The sequence below is a fragment of the Strigops habroptila genome, chromosome 5 (assembly GCF_004027225.2).
Source record: "Strigops habroptila isolate Jane chromosome 5, bStrHab1.2.pri, whole genome shotgun sequence".
NCBI lineage: Eukaryota > Metazoa > Chordata > Aves > Psittaciformes > Psittacidae > Strigops > Strigops habroptila.
In genome coordinates, this window is record NC_044281.2 from 64,914,348 (window position 1) to 64,936,064 (window position 21,717).

At 35.2% G+C, this 21,717-nt stretch overlaps 1 protein-coding gene across 1 annotated transcript in view; it reads right to left on the reverse strand.

Moving 5' to 3' along the window:
• Positions 1–21,717, reverse strand: part of PLCE1 (phospholipase C epsilon 1) — a 121,325-nt gene that overhangs the window by 31,230 nt on the left and 68,378 nt on the right. Inside the window, exons 4-10 of the mRNA XM_030488163.1 lie at positions 9,787–9,932; positions 8,153–8,411; positions 7,247–7,455; positions 2,358–3,024; positions 1,678–1,860; positions 1,254–1,371; positions 724–883 (exon numbers count right to left, since the gene is read on the reverse strand). Of these exons, the coding sequence (XP_030344023.1) occupies positions 724–883; positions 1,254–1,371; positions 1,678–1,860; positions 2,358–3,024; positions 7,247–7,455; positions 8,153–8,411; positions 9,787–9,932 (1,742 nt within the window). The remainder of the gene's footprint in view (positions 1–723; positions 884–1,253; positions 1,372–1,677; positions 1,861–2,357; positions 3,025–7,246; positions 7,456–8,152; positions 8,412–9,786; positions 9,933–21,717) is intronic.

Here is a 21,717-nt window from a genome sequence, read left to right on the forward strand (position 1 = left end):
GGTTTTCTTGCATGTCATAAAGCACCATCCACGACCCTGACATATTATCATCGTTATATTATTATTACTACAACTACTACCATCACCACCATCACTCTTTCTAGAATTAATACAATAGTGCACTATGTCACTACACAACCACAGCATAACCTTCTGCACTGCTTAAGTGACACAAAAAGGAAGGATGTTTAAGGAGGAGAGGCCTGTAAGAGAAAGATTTCAAATCTATTCATCCAGTTCCCCAAGGCAGTACTACAATCATTACCAGGAATGTCAGCAAAAATTAATATTCCCCAAGGTAGTAATGACTTGTGCTGAGAAACCTTAGAACTTCAGTCCACCCATCTATAACATTTCTATTGATTTTCATTATACAGACGATGTCTGTAACTATGTTTTGGAGCAGATCTGGAGAAAGGGTTAAACTCCATATCTGTGTAGTTTTGGAACAGCATTCCAATCTGCTTCTGTAATAGACATAAACCGAAGCACACTGCTCAGGGACTTGCTACACAGCCATCCTCAGATTCATGGTATTTCAGCTTAAATGTCCTAAAACACATTGTTCTACAATGTGTTTTAGATGTCTTTCAAAAGGCTAGTGACATTTCTGGCATTGTTTTTGTCAGATTTTGTCAGTTTGGCCTGAAAACCACATTCAATGATAATTAGGTAACAGTAACTTGTTTTCTTTTTAAATTAAAGCACTGCTTTTGTCCTTACCTAGACTGACTCTTGCTTGAAGAAATTACAGGAGAGGAGACTGGTCTTGCTGGTGAAGATGTTGTAGCTCCTAAATTAGGAGATCCAGATGCTGTCAGAGAGTGAGCTCTTCTTGATGGCAGGTTGTTAGATGGAGAAGCAGTAATAGTAATATTCTGATCTATGGAGAAAACAAAAGTTTGCAGCACAATTACAACATTTGGCCCAATAAAAATGCTTTTGTCCAAGACACTTATATCATAATTCATTAAGATGTAGTAAGATACTAAAGGGATTCTAGATTTGTCCCAAGACAGTCAAAAAAGATACATTCTGAACAACACTTATATACCCATTTCATCTGAATGGAAAGGAAGTGCTACTGAAACCAAATGAAAGAACAATCATGAAGAACTACAAAAATTAAAAGTTTATAGCATTTGGAGTTTCAACTGCAAAAGTAGTTTCATATCATAGAAGTATTTTTAACACCATAAAAAAAGGCTTTGAGCAAAACTCTGAGGGATTAAGTACTGAAGCAATATATTTACCTGGTTCTTCTTGTTCATCAAGATCTTGAGGATCTGAACCACTTCTATTACGATATTCCTTAGAGCTTTTTGCCTTCCGAGTTGCCATTTCATCATCAGTGGCCTCTCCACTTTCACCCTAGAAATAACAAGCACCATAATATTTTATCTTTACAGTCAGGTAGCACCCAAAGGTCCCAACAAGATTCTGCTCCCCTTCTGCTAGCCCCAGTGCCCACATGTCCTGAGAATGCTTCAAGCATGAGAAAAGAAACCTGAACTATTGGGAAACAACAAGACCAAAACCTGAAACTGCAATAAACTGTTTTTAAGTTATCATCTAACTTTTCTCAGGTTCAGAATACAGTTACCTACACAGTAACTTTTAAGAAGGAAACAAATCAGACAGATAAGCACAAACTACACGAATAACAAAATCTTCTACCCTCATGAGTACTTTTTTCTTTTTCTTAGCTGCACTTATTCCCAGAGTGTTGTTTCTCTGTACACTAGGTTTCTCGATGCTTTTGGTGAGAGTTCCTGTGCTTGTGTTTCTTGCACTCCAACGTCTGCCTCCAAACAGTTCAACAGCCTGAGCCAAGGTTGGGCCTTCAAACCTCCCATCCTCCTACAAAAATTCTCAACGTTAACAAAACAAGAGAAAGAACAGACACATTTTCTAAAGCAATAAAATAGACATCTCTAAGGAACAAATGAAAGACAAAACATCAGGGGGAGGCAATTTTTAATTACTGCATGAGTATCAAAGAGCTACTTTGCTATTTTGGCAGGTTTTTTGGCCCTAACTCTCATCACTCAGTATTTCAGGACTTTCTTCAAGCACAGGCATTGCTTTTTCTTTAATAAAATACTTATTCCAAAACTCCAAACATATGAAGAGCTTCATAATAAAAAAAGATTTAATTTCAGTGTGTTGAAAACATGCAAGCCTTGACAGAACATTATGTGGAGAATCAGATCTTACTTATTCAAGCTGTGTTGCAAAGTTGGAGATTTGGTTCTCATTTTTAATTCTAATTTACTTACAATAGAAAATAATTACACTATATTAAGTGTTGTTGACATTTCTGAATTTCTTTTATACAAAATGACAGCAACTTTTACCTGGTAAAGGCTGACATACTGTTTCCGTAGCCACTGTAGTCTTTGATCAGGGAATCTTCTCATTTTTCTTACAGCTTTAGTCAATTCCAGCAATCCATCATACAGCATTCTGGCAGTATATTTTGGAGCAACAAAGTGCAGCAACTTATTATCAGTAGTCTGAAGCCCGTAAAGTAGTGTTATACCATTTTCTTCAAGGGACATGTTACAAAGTTTATTTTGAACACACACAGTGTGCATATCAATGCCAGAGTGTCCCATATATACAGCCTTGGCTGAAAACAAGTCCAAAAAACCTTCCACCAGTCCAGTATTACCAAGAATCTGGTATTTACCAAGCTCAGCAGTATTACCCAGCACAGTCAGTTTTGCCTTCGCATTTGCAGGGCAAACTGTTGTGGGTTTTGTCCAAGTCAAAGTACTATTGTCAGGCTGAAGTTGAAGGAAGCAACGTGCTGAGAGATGTGTCTCCTGGTCATAATGAATGACGGTTGCCCCTTGTTGCATGAACTGATGGACATCAGCCCGGATAGATAACACATACCAGGGAATGAGTTCTATCCCATGGCAGAATGCCTTTTGTTGCTCTTCTGTTGAACTAGTGTCCCACTCCTTCAACTGCTCAAATATATCACTTTCAGAATCTGAAAGATCTCCAATTACAAATCTGTGAGCAAAGATGAGAGATATATCTTTAGTGACACATGTACTTGTTTATGCTATGATTGATGAATATATTTCTGGTGTAAATTAAACTAAAAGAATACTAATATCACCTTGTAATTTGGACTTACAGGAACATCTGTAGATTGTACAGTATTACAATTTCTATTATTGCAATTTCGAATTCATAAGTAGATTAATTCGAAATTGTTACTATTAATTGTAACTCCTGTAACAATGTAATTATATTTTCTTATAGAATGTTTTCCCAAACATTACATTAACAATAAAAAACCTCCATTTGGATCTTAAAGCCATGATTCCAGTTTTTAAATCCAAAGCATAAGATTGCTTCAGTTGAAATATCAAGTACCGTATATGGAAACTGTTAGCAAGATCTAATGGATTGAAGACAGGACTTCTAATCTCTGCTCTATTACTGATTTAGCATGGAGACTTTTCACATTATGTAAGTCTTTGATTAACACTTGTAAAATAGTGGTTCAAATACATACATTCCTCACAGGAATGCAGCAAGAAATTGATCAGATACTTCCCGTTAGAAAATTTAATTTTACTTAAGCAAAATATTAACATGAAACTTGCATGCAGCAACCAAAATTTTTGAAATATTTTACCATAATTAGAAACAGTAGATATGGAGCAACAATCAACAATACTGAACTAATAAATGAGGTAGTTTAAATAATTTTTTTCCTTGCAGAAGCTTCTAACATGTATGAATGCAAAAATGTTCAATATTTTGATACTGCTTTAATGAACATAAAAAAGAGCAAACTGTTCCATGAAGCAGAACTAATGAAGCACATTTTCCTAAGGCTATCTGGCCAATAAAATCCTAACCAGCTTCCTCTGCATATTCTTCAAGGCATCTTGCCCTAATACCCTCAGTGCTTCCTCTTCATATCATCACGTACTCTCAGCTCCTGCCCATGTCCTACAAGCTGAGCAAAACCAATTCATGTTGTGATTTGTTCCAAGTCACATATACTATCTTCCTAAGCTAAACAGCGCGGAGAACCATTAGCTCTTCCTCAAGTTCTTCTCTACCCAGGGCATTAACTGATTTTAGTTTTTTCCCTTATTCCATATATCAACTCTAATGATTCCTCTATGAATTTATGAAGCAGTGCAATTTCTACTTCTCCACCAAATTTAGCAAAAAGTGGCCAACAGACTGAGGATTTATTGCTTGTGACTGACAAAGGCACAATAACTGTATCAGCCTTAACTGTAGCTCTATTTCCTTAAGAAATCTTGCTAAAAATAAAGGTCATGCATCATAACTGAGCTGGTATAAACTGTCTTACCAGACACATTAAAATGTTTACCTGTGTTATACAAGTTTAAGATTTTCAAAGTAAACAAACAACGAAAGCAGCTCCTTCTCCCCCATGACCTCAAAACAATCGAATAAATCTCTGCAAAAATGCTAGAAAATGTATTCTGAGACTAGATGTGCATGGCTGGAGGAGTCTAGTACAGTGGAGACAGAAATGGCAGAGCTTTGTTTATGCCTTATTTCGCATTTGATAGCACTGGCATACTGCAGATTAAAATGTACAAGAAGCAGGTAAGTCAAGAACACGCACACAGAATCATACAGAGAAACGTATCTTTGACACGAGCTGCCAAAAGCAACACAGCTGTCAAGTATTGAGAACACACTTACAGAACTCGGTTTGAATCAGCTTTCTTTACATGTGCTGCACTGAGATGCAAGGAAATGAAAAAGAAGGATAAAGGAAACATTAAAACAGATTCTAGTTTTAGAGGGGAAAATTGCAAGGAATATGAAAAGCAAAAAACTTGAGGTTTTCCCCTATTACTTTAAGAGGTATTTACTGTAATTAGGAAAGTCTAAAAGTGAAGATGAGATGAGGCTAATAAAGTGAGGCATCAAAGTTTACAGTATCTTAATAGGCAATTTGATTAACAATTCTATAAAAACTGTAATTAAAACTTTTTTGTCTTTTCCTGTCTATCTTTCCTTATATGAGAACTGTCAAAACAGAGTTCTACTAAAGGTTAAAAGTTTGATATTTTTCTGGCATGTACAGAAATTCAGGTCACTGATTACAGAGTGGTAGAGTTTATTTGCTAACACAATTGGACTAACACTATACACACTAACACTGATTTTATTAGATGCCTTTCATTTTCTTCAAAATAAACTAATCTACCAGCTTTGGTGGGTTCATGTTCCACAACACTAACCCAAATCAGCAAAAGGCACCTTGCAACTCTAAAGTAATAAGAAACATGTTATACAGTGTATTTTTTTGCCTTTATGACCACAGTACTACAATTATCAGGTAATATATAATTATTATATAATTTGGATTTTATAATACTGTATACAAATATGACTTTTCTCACCTAAGTTTCTTCCTTATAACTTTTTGGGTGTTCATAGCATTAAAATAAACCAAACATTGAAGCCTCCATACAAGAGGGACAATGAACTATGGCCCTTTTGCTTCTGCAGCAATTCACTCCTGTGCCTCACCCAGGTGTCTGAATGCCCACGGAAGAAATGGAAGGTGAATAGGGAATTTCCAAAGTCTAGGAGGCACTTGAGCTAAATCAATACCTCCAGAAGTATTTTTCTACAAGTCATTATACTATTAAAATCAGTACTATAGATAATAACAACTGAGTAGTTAGTAGCCTGAAAAAAGGAAACACAACTTCAATTACCTATCTGCCATTTTATTCATTTAAATTTTAAACTTTCATTTCAGTGTTATATTAGCTTTTTTTTTTTTGCATTGAAGTCCTACTTTAAAGTGTAACTTGCTAGTTTGTATTTAAATAAAAAGCATAACTAATTCACCAAGTACTGATTTCACAAACACATAACAAAGAAAACTTCATCTTTTTCATACTGTTCTTTTAGATTTAAATATGCTTTGTTCATCTAAGTGACATGTTTATTTCCCTAACTTATTCTCCATTTGAACTGTTGTAAGCTGATTTTAAAGCATAATTATTAATAAAAATAATTCCTGGAAGAAAGTCTTTGAACTGAAGTCAAGAGACAACATAAATGGACAGAGAAGTGGGTCTGTCTTTCTTGGCTTAATCTACCACTCCACTTTCCAGAAGCAACTAAAGCCAGATGTGAATAATTCTATTAGAAACCATTCTTTCAGGAAATAATGATTATTTATTTGAAATGAAATTTAGAATTGCATGTTAATTAAATAAATGCATTTAAAACAGGAAGATGGTAGTTCCTTCTCAGGCAGTCACTTATTAGATTTTATGTGTAAGTAGCTGAAATATGTTGGATACTTCTGAACATATGGGTATTTCTGATTCACATTATCAATAAAATAACTCAAGCAGTGACCTAAGCATGCTCTTCTATGGAAGCCCTCACGTAATTTTACAGAATTCACTCTGAACAGCACAATTCTGTTACTTAATTTGAAATTATTCTAGTACTTAGTTTAAACCCACCTATGTCTATATGGGCTGCAACTTCACCACAAAGCAACGTTCTAGATCAAATGATCTCTTAAACTTTGCACTTAACATATTTCTTGCTAGTGAATAGTACAGAATATACCACATCTTTGAAGTGAAAATCTGAGATTACTGAACACTGGGATTTTTTACAAAGGGCACACTTAAGAAAACTTTTTTGCAAAATAGCAGGACTACAGCAACCTGAAAATTCAGAATATTTACTGACTTATAACTCTTTTCTGGACAAAATTCAAAAGTCTTAAATGAACATGTCCTGAAAAGAAGAGGTCTTTTGAAGGATAACAAATAACCTTCCTTCTGAAGTGGGCAGAACGCTGCCCAAGCATGCAGAATGTAATGTTCTGAGCTCTGATAACGGATATGTCCTGGTGCTATTCCTGTCACCACAGATCAAAATTGTCATCGTAACTGTGGATTTTTAAAGGTCTATGTGTAAGACGAAAAGGATTTACCCTTATCATGAGAGGAAGTAATTACATCATGAGGGAAAATATAACTATACAGAGAGTTTCCTAGCATTTGAGTATCAGATACTTAGCATAACTGCAGGGGAGAAAAGTTCTGAATTGGAAGACGATAAATAAAAGGGAAGGTGTTAAGCCTTCACCCTAAAGCTGACCTTATTACTAAAAGTGAGTCTTGGTAAAAGGAAATTAAAGATTAAAAACATGAAATATACAGGTGATGACAGAAAATAAAATGAGACCTACTGGTACCGGGGTTTGTCCTTCAGAGAGTTTTTTCTTGAATTACTCCCTTCACTAAAATTATCTTCACCCTCTTCAGATTCCAAACTGCGATTGCAGCTCCGAATCGTTTGAAAGATATTGTTTGCTGTTGATTCTTTTTCTGGATTATTTAAACCATCTTGGCCTACTCGTTGCAAGAAATTATCTTGTCCACTGTAATCTGAAACAAACTAGAGATATCTAAAAGATTAGTATAGTAATAAATAGAATGTTGTGTCATCTACTTCTCATTGAAGAAATTAATTTTATATGAAAGCATATATTTCATATTAGCTTCTAATGTGATTTTGTACCTACTTCCAATCATAAACAAACCAAATCACTGCATAAATCAAACAACATAAATTTCAGTAACTCCTGAAAACTCTTTAAGAGCCTCAGTCTTAATCTTTTCATCTAACAGGGGCATTTTTCTTCGAACCAAAATTATAAAACTCAAAGGAATTGCTTCTTTTCATAGAGGAAAAGCCTGATCCACTGAGCTTCTGAATTCCATTTTTTAAGGAACTGAAAACTTTCCAATTCCCAGTGAATTAAGTGGAAGGTCGGAGCATTAAACAGAAAGTAGTTACATCTTTAAGGATTTACATACTTATTTTACCCAAAGTATAAACATGATCCTTTGGTCCTAATTTTAATTTCTCAGTACTCCAATACTGAACTAGATATAAACAACCAAATTTAAATTGCTACAGTAACTACGGGAATTAAACTGAGGTCCATGTAACTCAACAGTGGTAACAGTCTGGTTTAGAAAAATTTAATTAGATTATGCCTTTGTATAAAATAATAAACAATATAAAACAATATCAAATAAATCACTGGAGGGCTATGAAAATAACCCTTTAGAATATGAATCTCACTTACCTCTAATGTTTCATTCTGGGAGTTATATCGTGGACAGAGTCTGATAAGGCTTGATGCCCCGTCCAAAACTTCACAAAGCTCTTTTAAAAATACACCACAGAAAGGAACAACTTTACAGCCTGGAATATTGAGTGCCCGGTTAACCACTTTCCGGTATTCAGATGATGACTCATGTTGTGCCATAGCATCTTTCAGACTTCGCATTGTTTCAATATCAGACTGGTCCATAAATTGCCACATTTTTAAAACTTTCCTTGACCTATTGCAAAAAGAGATCACAACATTCGTTAAAAAAATTAAAATTAATTTACATTCAAGTTCAACACCCACAGCATGTATGTAACAGAGGGAATTATCATCATTATTCAGAAATGAATGAATGAAAGCAAGGTCATTATTTTTATGAGAATTCTGGCTAGTGGACCATTTTCTCCCTTTGGAATTATTAAAGAAGAAAACTAGGAAGGAGAATCAAGTAGTCTGATCTACTGGAGTAACATTTGACATTTTAATAAAAGCTCAGCTGCATAAGACATACGTTTATTACAAATTTCTTTAGTTGTATTATGAAAAATCCATAAAGTTAGCAAAAGTTGGATTTTTAAAATTAAATTTATTTAAAATAAGTTTCATTGATTTTTTCCCCATTTCAGTCACAAAATAAATTACTTATTTTCATGGAAATGAGTAAATCAGGACCATGTTCCAGCTCTCAGGCACCAACGCAGTGCTGTAGGTGAAGAGAACCTTTGATTTCAAACAGAAATAGCTCCTGATGCTCACTGAGGATAGTGAGTACAGCTGGGAGTTTTCCCACCTTCTAAGCTGTATGTCTGTGAAATGATATGGCCTTTCTACCCATCCCTGGCCCCAGACATACCAACAGGTCTGTAGAAATGCTAACAGTGGAACATCCTTAACCTCCCTTTCTGCCCCTGTCTGGGAAACGCTGCTAAGCAGTACTAGTCTTCCTCTCCTCTCTTTCCCTTGTGCTGTGCAGATGCATAAGAGATAAAATTAAGCCTTTAATCGGCTTTGCATTTTCCTTCACAACTTACATGGCTGTAGACTGTGGATTCATTCTGCTCAAAAAGACTCCCCATGCCTATGAGTGTTTCAAATGTTTTTTATATAGCAAAAATGTAAACCAATAGCTCAATGAGAATCCTTACTAAACCACAAAGAGCAACAGTACAAACACTTTAAAGCTTTGTTACACAAACATTATATACAAGGAGGGTCAAATCTAAGAAATGGGAAAATGGTCTTAACTCTTCCCTGTTCAGTCCTTTTGATTAGTTTTATTTGATTAGATTAACCACAACTGCATCCCCATCTTCTTTTCACACTTAAAAAATTTCTGTTAAGAAAAAAACCCCCAAAAACTATGTTTTCTAATATAACATATTTAGCATGTACCAGGAAACCCAATGGTGTCTCCAGAGCATTTGTAAAAATCAGCTTTTAGCATGCTTCATTTTTCCAAAAGGGATTACTGGAAAGTCGCAGGGTGAGATGATGTGATTTAGCCATGGATTTCTGTTTAGCCCATTGTTCTCTAGAGACATCTGCTTAACAGAAGCTGCAGTGTAATCTGTCACTGAAAAGCCATTTAAAAAAAGAGTTGCCAGTACCTCAGTCCTGCCAGAAATTCCATTACAGCATTATAGTTGCCCATATTCCAGCAGCATTTTGCCACATGTACTAAATATGAGAAGACTTCTCGTTTCTCCTCCATAGAACCTGCAGTCAGGATCAGCCAGGTAACCCATGAGCTCACCTTGTAAAATAAAACACACAGTACAGTCAGCCAAAGCAATGTCACTTGGAGAATTCGTGCATACTTGATGGAAAACATGGGGTTTTGTGGTTTCCTTCTGTCAGCAGGCTATCAGTCAAAATTCTACTTGTACACTCCTGGCCAAATCATATATGCAATGCAAACACACCTTACACACAGACATACCCGTATTACAACAGTTAAATCATAAACTACTCTAGAAATACTAAACAAAAAACTTACTGTACCTTAATATAAGATATTCCAAACATGCATTCAGGCCACGAAAGAAAATGGACAGATTTCTAAAGCTGCCAGAGAGATCTGCAGTGTAAATTCTCATTAACATAACTTACAAATCTCAGCTTCACACTGAATAACCCTTGTTCTTACAACATGGACAGTGAAAGTTGATAAACTGGAATTTTTATTTTCACTTAATTTCACAAAACTGGTGCTTGTATTTAATGTACAAATTTGCTAATATGCACTGAACGTTTAAGATAATTCATATTATCTATTTGCAAGATCACAAATGAAGTAAAAAAAAACCCCACCTTCCTAAGTGTGACTATACTACCAACTTCTGTTCTGATTAATTAATGCCAGAATCGGAAATTAACTTAGTATGTGATCCTGCTTGTATTTAAACAAGTAAAAATCAAACCTTAATTTTATCAGTGTGCAGATTTTCTTTCCAGTTTATGTTCCCACAACATCCATAAAAAGTAGCTATATTTCACATGGAAACCTAATTTAAACCAACTGTTCCTTTTTACAATATGATTCCCTGGGGGCTTGATTTTCATCATTGTGTAAACACTTAGGAAGCAATAAACGTGATTTGTTTACTGACACTAAGTTCCATTCTTTGGTCCTGAAGGATTCAAGTATTTACAGACAATACCAGTGTGAGGAGAGGCTTATAAAAATTAGAAAATGTTAGTTCCCCCCTCAGGGGGCATAAACTTTTATTTAAAAAAACAAGTATGTGAAATAAAATGCAAATGCATTAGTACTTACAGGGAAGAAAATCCCAACCAACAACACTAAAAATATATAGGACTTCCATTTATGCAAGTCTATACAGGCACAGTGTTCTGAGCCTATAACTTCTGAAGGAGAACAGTCAAAGAAAATGAAAAATCTAAGTCACTATTTAATCTTTCTGATGCCCAAATCAACCACAAACAATAGAACAATAAATGAGATGTGCAGATAAGACAAGCCATAGCTCAAATATACGCAATGTATATGTGTACGCAAAACCATTGCATTTTTAAGACTGAATTCCTGAAGAAATGAGGCTATAAAATCATACCGTCTTTCATGCAGTGAGGACATACTTGGGACTGTGTACCATGGTGATGGGGATGCTCTAATGGGATCTGAGGATCAGGGGACAATGGACCCGTTAAGAAACAGTGTTCCATCTGCCCTAGCCCTCATTGGACCACTTGGGTATGGAAAGCCAGAGCTGGAAGAAACCTGCTTCAGGTCTAGTGATTACCAAAAGAAAACAGGTTAACCACTGTTTCGATAATTACTGTATGTTTTATAACTAACATGTAACACCAAAAAAGATTAAGAGCAGATAACAGGTATAGAGCTTTCAACAGTGGTAGAACAAGTACCAGACTCCAATGTTGTACATCCAGAAGAAACTTTCTCAAACACTGTTGCTGTAGAGACCACAATACAAAATAAATAAGAACTATTAATATTGGCTGCCCTATACAAGATATATCTAATTGTTGTGTCAGCTCTGAATGAGAATTTGAATTTAGCTGAAATTTTATTTGAAGTGCTCAGTTGGTTATTCCTAAAAGGTAAAAACTGAATCAACAAAGAAGTGCATACCCAATGAGCATGAAAGTATGGAAAAATACAAAAAACCCAGAGCACTGCGTGACACGGGTCAAATGAGGGCAAAAATAGTATAAAAGGTAATACAATCAATGCATTTAAAAAATCAGAAATTGTGAAACAAAACAGCTCAATCTGCAATTCAAGGTTGGCAATAGATTTGTTTGTGTATGCTGGAATAAAATCACATATTGTTTTTGGATAATATTCCCATTTTCCAGAAATGGCTCTGTTAGAGAATGCAAATTCTAAACATGCAATCTCACAAAAAAAATTAATATTTGGTTGGTATGAAATGCCAAATGTAGTAATGACAGTTTGATTAATATGTGTTTAAGGTAGTAAAGAGGTAATGCTCAGGAGAAAACAGTATCAAAATTGGTAAAGAATGTCTAAAAAGGCAATTGAATTCAGATTCCCCACTAAGAAGCAACCTTGAAACTAGGACAGCCACTTGTGCAAATTTTATTTAATAGAGAGTTTAGGACTGCTATAAACAATTATGAATTCTTACAAACACTCTGTAAAAGCAAACAAAAAATTACAAAGGTCAGCATGAACAAGGCTTTGTAGCATCGAGATGGTGTATGTATATGTAACAACAAAATAAAGGTGCAAAAGGCAGTAGTCTCCCATGGAGTTTATGCTAACTCCTCTTGCAGGACAAGAATAGACTTACAGGAAGAGTAGAAAACATTTTTAACATCTTTCACTAAACAAGAAGGAAAAATAAAGTTTCCGAATCTATAAATTTTAAAACAGAATGGGCAAAGGCAGATGCAATGGGTTGGGCAGAATCAGGAGACAGAAGCAAGCATCTGAAAATACAACCGCTCCTGAAAAATAACGAATGTCTGCTTTAGAAATTTTCAGCATTTTCATTTTTCCTGGAGATCAGGAAAAGTGTGAGGACCAGGCTGGGATACTTCAGTCAGATGTAGTAAACGGAAAATTCCATTCTTATGGTTTTACATGTTGATGAACTGAGAAATGAAACAGAATTGTTTCTCCACATATGCTACAGACTGTTTCAACCTACAGTTCTTTTGTCATATCTAGCAGTAGCCAGGAGTATAAACTGACTTTCCTGGTAGTTCTGAATAGCACCAGGTCTCCATAAAGTTTTTCTATGAATTACTCAGAGACTGTTGATTGATTAATCTGAACACATCATACAGCCCCCAGAAAGGGGATTATGGGCTTCTCAGAAAAGCTGGTATCCCAAAATTGATTTCTTGGAGGGTTTTATCAGTCTGAGACTAGAACAGCAATGATTAAAATGCAACAGTACTGTCAGAAAGGAGGGAGCAGAGGAAAGGAGCAGCGAACAAAGATCGTCTCCTTTCATTCAGGGAGGTTTCTGCTGAGTGCTGTGCCTAACATCTGCAACAGCTTTTCTGCTCCTAGCTTTTTTAGTGAAGACAGCTGGAAAGGGAAATAATTCAGTCAAATAACAGAGCTGAGGGGGCATTTCCCCAAAATTAAATGTGGCCCTGGAACCCAGATAGGAAACAAACACAGAATTAATAAGCAGAAATATCAGTTACCCACTTAAACTGCCATGGGGTATTTTTCTCATAGAAGCTTTGAAGGAGGGAGATCTCATTGAACCAATACGCTTTACAGGAGCAGAAAACAGAAGCTGCACCTCAGCAAACTCCCTGAATATTTTATTCTGCCCGCGCAGATTAAACTGATGGATCCATGAACTTTATAATGAAGAAAAAAATATTCTAAAGCTCTTCAATAAATGCATACTGAAGTAGCTTGGGTATGGCATTAATTTGAGATGATTCCTCATAATGTCCACAGCTAAAAGGAACAATGTACAAGCAACACTGAAATGCAGGTTAAGTTGAAAGGACTGCAATCTTCAGGAAAAGTCATGTTTGACAGCTTAGAGGGAACTTAAGTATATTAATCAAAACATACACTCATTAAACAATACGCAGTAAACCCACTCCAGAATTTTGTGATTTATTGATAAATATGTGAGCAGTCCAGAGTATATCCTCAAAGATATGCCTCGCTAGGAATCACCAACATTCTCAAACGACTGTCCAGCTGCCACTGGATCCCCAAAACACCTCATAATGTGTATACTACAGTTTTGCTGCCTTGGATGCATAAGCTGCCTCTGCACAGATGGTATTCAAGAAATAACAAACTTTTCAAGATCTTTGTTCAAATCAAAGTTCGGATGCTGTCTGTGTACACCTGAGCTAGATGCACCTCACACAAAAGAAAAGCAGAGAATATCTCTGTATATGTACTTTGTGGCTATGGAATCCACCTGGAAGTTGAAGTCAAAACCCTGGTTTTTTCCACTTTGGCAAGCTAGTAGCACAGACAGTATTTTAGAGTGGCACAGTTTCTCTGTCACTAAAAGCAGGTGTGATTTCTACCTCTACAAGCGGTTTTCTAGCAAGGAGAAGACAGCAAAGGGAAGCTCCATCCGGCAGGCTCTGACTTCTGGACACTTCAGCCAGTTGGATACAAAACAGCACCTCCTCTTCCAACATTTCATTCTTGGTTGGCGTGCAGAGCTGCCTCCCCAGCTGCATTGCACCTGAGGAGCACCTAATGCAAGGATGAAGAACCATCAGGTAGCCAGCTGCCCAGTCATCAGGCTGCCGCTCCACTACAGCAGCACAAGGGCTTTGCATTTCAAGCACTGCCTGAACCAACTAGCTGCAGGACCACAGAGGGCACACCCCAGCCAAAAGAGTGCACAGTAACAGTCTTGCCAAGCAGATCAAAATACATTGAGGGTATTCCTTAACATGACCAGTAATGCTTTTTGGACCAAGTTTTTGTGTTAGGTATCACTTTACTTTCAGATCACAATATACATATCGACATATTAATCATTATTTCCTTTGTTTACTTTTTTTCCACACTCGACTTACACAGTTCTGTTTACTTAACTCATTTTAAACTCCCTTCAGAACAGAAATCATCACAGCAAACCTATAATTAGATTTCCGCTGCACTGCTGATGAGTCTGAAAAGTATGAGAAAATGTATCCTGGCTTCATTGCTATAATTCACATGATTGCAAGACACAAGAAAAGTCATCAGTTAAAATATGGTCCACTTAAGTAAGTTAGTAACAACATCTGTCTTTTCATTCAGATAGAAAAAAATTACTTCAGGATTATTGCATGCTAATATTAAGTAGTAAACAAGAAAAATCAAATCAAATAGATTCTTACAGATTTAAACATTTTCTGGTCCCCTAATAACAGAGCAGTGCTGACAACGTGCCAAATTAATTTCAGATATATAGTAAAGTAGCCTCATTTGGAACTTGTCCGAGGTATAGGACCCTCCTTCACATCTGGGTATGAGCACACAGATCTGAGTCTGATCTGCACGAGATGTCCGGGCAACGCAAACTGTAGCTGAGCAATGATCTCAAGCACAGTACTGCTACAAGATCTGCACAGTTTTAGGGGTTTTGCAATCATCTTTTTGTATCACCTCTCACTATTTTAACTGCACTCAAATCTATTCTTTCCAACAAACTTTTTTTTTAAGGTTTTTAGGCTTATCTTACTTTGATGAAAGTTCTCACATAAATTCAAGCTAGATACTGCTAATGCATTTGGGAAAGGTGTATTATAACTCAGCGTTACTCTTCAAACATACTGGGAATATTTTTAAGTCAGTGACTGAGTCTTATTCAATGTTTCAACTTGGGATTTTTCACAACTGTAGCAAGACCTTTATTTAGGATAGACAAATGCTGGACCTATGGACACATTCTCAGTAGGCTCCACAAATTTCTGTTGTGATTTTCAGATTTCCCTTTTCATTCATACTTTGTTTAAGGCAATTAGACAGAAAAGTTTCTATAGCTCTACTTTCAAAATTAATTATAGGAATATATTTTTAAAAAACTTACAGCATTTTATTAACAAAAATTAAATAAGCCCAAAATTAAACCCCTAAACTTTTAAACATGGGAAATTATCAATCATTCAAAAACTAAAATAAGCCCCTGTTTTTGACTACCTAATCACTAAACTACCACTGGTTTAAAGTAAAGTCTACATGCAGGTGAAAATTCCCCAATCTGTCCGGGGCACGATGCAGCTTATTACTGACACTCAGCTGCTTTTACTAATAAAATATGAAGGACAAAAAAGAGACACCTATGAGACAACTTGATCCTGAAGGTATGGCACACCTTAAAGTCCTTACAAGTGTAAACGACTACTGCTTACCATTTACTTTACATGAATCCTGCTCCATATAGTACACAGGACAAAACAATGCTTAATGTAAGTTAAATATTAAATATATCCCTCAATTTGCCATAGATTTACTTCACTCCTTTTCTCCTCTTAGTTTTCTAATGCTCAAGATTATAACAATTAATACATTTTTTAAAAATATTACTTTATATAGCTTGTAGAGAATATATTCTGTGATTATTTTTAAAATGGAAATTAATTTATTATCTTTCATCACACTGTAAATGCAGGGGTGCTCAAGATTATAACAATACATATATTTTTTAAAAAGATTACTTTATATAGCTTGTAGAGAATATATTCTGTGATTATTTTTAAAATGGAAATTAATTTATTATCTTTCATCAGACTGTAAATGCAGGGGTGGTATTGAGGGAGGAAACTACGAAGAATCTCCACCTGCGAAGTCCAGTGTTTTGTCATTTGTACTGCTTTACACTCATTTTCCCAGTTCTTAAGTTTGTAAGGCTTTCACAGTCATTCCCAAACTACATACTTCAGTGGGTGATGCTACACAGAAGAAATGATGCCTTCTATTTTTGTATTACATTTTTTAGGAACTTCATAATACTTGTGAGATGCAGCTTTCAGACGTGAAATTAGCAAACACAGCTGTCTACCTGAAGATTAACACTTACCATCACTAGCAATTAATATAAAATCTTTTGGCTTACCACAAACTAAGATTATAGTACATACCTTTGCTTGATAAGATCAAGGTATTTAAGTAAAATCTGAAGAACGTGAAAAATCCATGTAAAAAAACCCCTCTCAGCAGATATCTATCATACAGTATTTATGGCAAGAGGGAAAAACAAACATTATCTTGTTTAAAAGCGGAATTTTTAGTATATCAGTGTACTCTGATTTCTCCCTCTAAAACAAAAATTAAATCTACCTTTCTCAATATAATAAAGTCTTTTCACAAAGTAAAAGTGTTCTTAAGGGATATTATTATTCTAAAACTATAAGGAGCAGATTCATATTTATGAGGCTTTTAAAAACACTAGCAGTATGCAGCATTAGCACTAATAGCTGGCTAGAGTGAGTTCCTTTGCATTGCTAACTGTGCACAAACATATTAGTGCTTACTGACGAATATAAGCAGCACAGTATGTACCACAGAATTGGTTTACTTTATGTGAATTTCACCAAAGTTTCATTGTTAACATTTTGGGGCTTTTGCTATAACATGCAAAATAATTTTCAGATGCATTTTTTTAAATCTGAGTGTTTTAAATCGCATGTTTTATGAACAGATGTTTCACTTTACATGCTTGAGTGAAATTATATAACCTTACAAAGAACATTTACCATTTTAAATCTGATTAAACACTATTCCAAACAAGGACTGGAAACAGTTTGATATTTGAACAAACACAATCTTTTAAAAAGTATTATGCAAACCCATTTAGGCATTGCAAAAAAATGCTGAACTAAGAGACAGAGCATAATATTTATTTACATTCCATTATTTCAGTAAAATGATATGTCTCTGTTTTGCTAGTGAGGGTTTAAATTTGTGTTTTGAATGAACAATGAAGAAAACTTACAAATTTAAACCATTAAAAATAAACCTATCATCAATTAGTGTCTTAAATAGCCACATTTTTAATTAACTTTACTGATACAAGAATCACTTAGTGAATAATGAAACCACCCCAGTAGCAGTGCTATAATGGAGCAGTTCAAACATTTTTACCTTCTTAGTTTATTATTTGGCAATATTGAACTTATCTTGCATTTTCAGTTCCATAGTGGGAATAACTTCAGACAGCTGTTTGAATGATCTTTCAATCTGGTGCAATTTCAATCACAATTGTTTTGTACACATATCTCAGCATGAAAAATTAAATGCTTCATTTTATTTTAAGGTTTTATTGCTTTTCTTTTTCTTGAAGCTGTGGCCAGAAAGAAATAATTTAAAATGTTTACATAAACATAAATGTTAACAACATGTACACTGAACTTGTGTTTCTGTGGTTGCTTTGCTGGCAAAAGGCTGGGTGGCTGGGAGTAAAAAACAGCTGGTGGTTGGGAGAGTAAAGATACAGGAAAAAGCAAAAGGTGCCCAGGAAGACTGTGGCATATCGTAAACATATGATACTGAGTACATGGCACTCGAGGTAAAGCAGCAGGGTGAACTAATAATATCATAATTGAACCAGAGAGAAGAACTAAATGAAGAAGAGAAAGGCATAGGAGGCAAAAAGGAGAGATAGAAAAAAGGTAGTTTTACAGTTCTCAGGGTCCTAAAACACACTTTGGTACCATTTTCCTAATCTCTTCCCAGCTACCAGGGCTCCGCTAACTAACTCTGCAGAATCTCCTCAATAGATTCCTCCCACAGTTCTTATACATCCATGAAAACTGAAGTTCTGGTAGTGAGTGTTATATCAGAGCAGAAAAAGATATTACTACTGCTATTATGTGCACAGTCTTAGCGAATCCAAAAGCCAATAGTTTTGCAAAGATGGATGTTACTACATCTCAGTCTCCTCCTCCCACACTAGCCAGTAATTCAGAATCAGCTTTTAATTACATTTAGTAACAGGAAAGAATGTCTGTCTTTAGCTTGATCCACTGCCTTGCTCTGACAAGACTCTATGATCAATTTGATGTTATTAGAAGTAAATGAAATATTGGCTGTGTCTCAGTGTTGAGTATATGTTGTGCCCAAGTCTCCACTATCATGTACCTACAGTTTTAATCAAACTTTTAAAGACTACTGGTTTTATTTAAAGTTGGTGATACTGAATGTTTGTAGCCCAAAATATTAATGATAACAAAAACCTTAAAATACCTTCTAATTATCAGTGTACGTATGGTAAGGCTACAATATAGCTTTAAATTCTTCTAGCACATTAAAGAAGAAATAGCTAAAAAGCTGAAACATTTAAGAATATCTGAAATATCTACAGGTGGATTTGCTTCTTCCACTCCTGTAAATCTGAATTAATTACTGAATCAAAGTTACATGCTATAAACTGGCACATGTAACTGAGCCACAGTTGTTCTCAAATACATCTGGCTTAGGAGTATGTTATCCTTATTTATATAGGGATACTATGCATCTTTACAACATACAGAAAGATTCTTCTCTACCTGAAAAAGCTTTAAAGAGATGTTAATTCCTATATTGCAACACTTCCAAGTTTGGAGCTATACACATTCTGAAAATACAGGAGAAGCCCATTGTTTTAAAGATGGCTTTTATTATTATCTTCTGGCAATAAAACCAGAAATGGAACAAACAGAACATTCTACTGAACTTATTGCATAAAAATCTTACTTCTTCACCTGCTGTTGAAAATTTGAACCAAATGCATTCAGGCTATCTGAAACAATGTGTTCTTCAAAACATTTATAAAGAAGTAACAGAATTAAAGATACTAACAGGCAAGGAAACAAACAACCCATAGCAACAAGATGTATAATAAACAGAATTTCAGGTCAAATAGGTTAAAGAGACAGAAATGTAATTCCCTTTCTCTGAGATCATTTGACCAGGCTGTTGCAAGAAGAAAGTGAGGAAAAACAACAGGATCTATTAATTCTACTGCCCAATTTTCCTACAATGAATTAAGTAAAAACCAAAATTATTGTTCCCTTTTTTAGTTTCTCTTGTTTCTCTTTCAAGATTACTTTTTAAGTAATCTTCTGAAATATTACAAATAATTTTTGTTTTCTATGCAAGGGTCAAAACACAATCTTTATAACAGCTGAGATGACAAACTGCCACCCAAGAAAATTAGGATGACAACTGGATCAATGAAAATTTAGGAATGTATCTGGGGTCTAAAAGCATAGCATTTAAATGTTTTCCTTTTACTAATTTAACTTCCGTTTTGACTTTGTATATTTGTTAAATCTGATCTAAACTTCAGGATTAAGGAACAACTGAAAAAAGCTGCATTTTAATCATAGTATCGTACAAGAAAATTTCTGATAAGTTTTAATTTCAACCACATTTAGATGTCCAAGATAGTGCATGCACTGCCTAGAAGAGCTGTAGATGAAGGTGAACACAATATAAAAAAAATTTCTCACCTTTTTTGTAAACCAAACAAAATTCCTGGTTTGGTTTTCAGTGTTTTGATGCCATACTACTACTTTACTCCAACAAAGTGATTGATTGAATTTGTTCTTTACATGAGAATTAGCACCTTGCTAATTGCAGAATACTAGGATGCATTTCTTCTTAAGCAAACCTATTTATTTATTTTCATTAGTTCTGAAATGTGTATTTCAAATCCATTAGGAGCATCGTATCATTTCTCTCAGTTCTGCTCTCTTCCTAGTTAAATACCTGAAAATTATTACATAGTATAGTATATAAACATAGTGATTCAGTAACACCTTTCATCTGCATCTCTCATTCTTCTGTGGTTACCGACCATTTTAAACGTTCTCTTTTTCAAATCTACTGCATCTACTCCACATGTTGGAAAATTCTCTAATTCTTTGAATTTTATTTTTTTTTAATTTAACTTTAGTTTTATGAACTATTTCTTAAACAGTAGTGACCAGGCTTTCTATAGCAGCACTATAGAAGTTACTTAAGCTTCAGTGGCAATCTCACCATGACTATCATCTTTTATAGTACTTCCAGGGAAGCAAAACATGAATAAACACGTTAATATGTAAACATTACAAATATTTAGTGACTGGGCTATATGTTATACGAACTTCTATCTGTCTGAAAACTCCATCAGACAGTAAATCCTGCACATAAACATTAGCAGATTATAAGATTCTTATTTTCCTGTGAATATTTTATTTCCCTGTGAATTTCTGTACAGACTTGAGAGCTAGAATGCCCTGAAACTTTTAAAATGCTAATGAAATACAATCCTAGAATGTATCCCATCCCATTTTGTGGGGTTTTTGTGTGGCTCTTCAGGCAAGATGTAAGCAGCCTGAGGCAATCAGGCAAGGCCCACAAAACTAAATTTATACTACCTATTGCTACTTATTTTTTGCACTGTCACTTGGTAACACTAAGACACTGGTTAACGTCTGGTTGGCTGAAAGCCGTTTCAACCTCTGTGAAGGAACAGCCTCACACATCCCAGTCTTTCTGGCCTGAGGCACAACCACAACTTTCCTCCTTGTGTGTTAAGTTAGTTTTGATACAGATTTCTCACTATATGCTTAACTTGGTTTCTTGATTTCTTTTCATCCTTTTCACAATTTTCAGTTCCTCTCAGGCTCACAACACTGTGATCTCAGATCAAGAGTATCTGACAAAAGTGTATTTCCATTGTCGCACAAAGAGCCCAAATAATTTTCAGAAATCTTGCAAGACTCTCAAGATGTTAAAACAAGGTACAGATATATGGAAATACTGAAGTTGGTAAAAGCTCCATCTACTGTCATCCTGCCTTTCTATAGACAAGAAAATTTAGGAAGTGTTTCTGATGGATCATCAGCATTAATGTGATCAGTGAATCACTTTCAGTACTTTTAAGTCAAAACACCTTACCCAGATAATACAGCAAAAGAAAATCCACATTACAGGCTTCATCTAGTGTTAGACAGTATGCCTACTATTACATTTTTCCACAAATGAGAACTGAGTAGCAAAAATAACAGCAGTTATCTACTGCACATTCAGCCATCTTAATTGTCTTCAAGTACTAATTTCACCTACTGCAGAG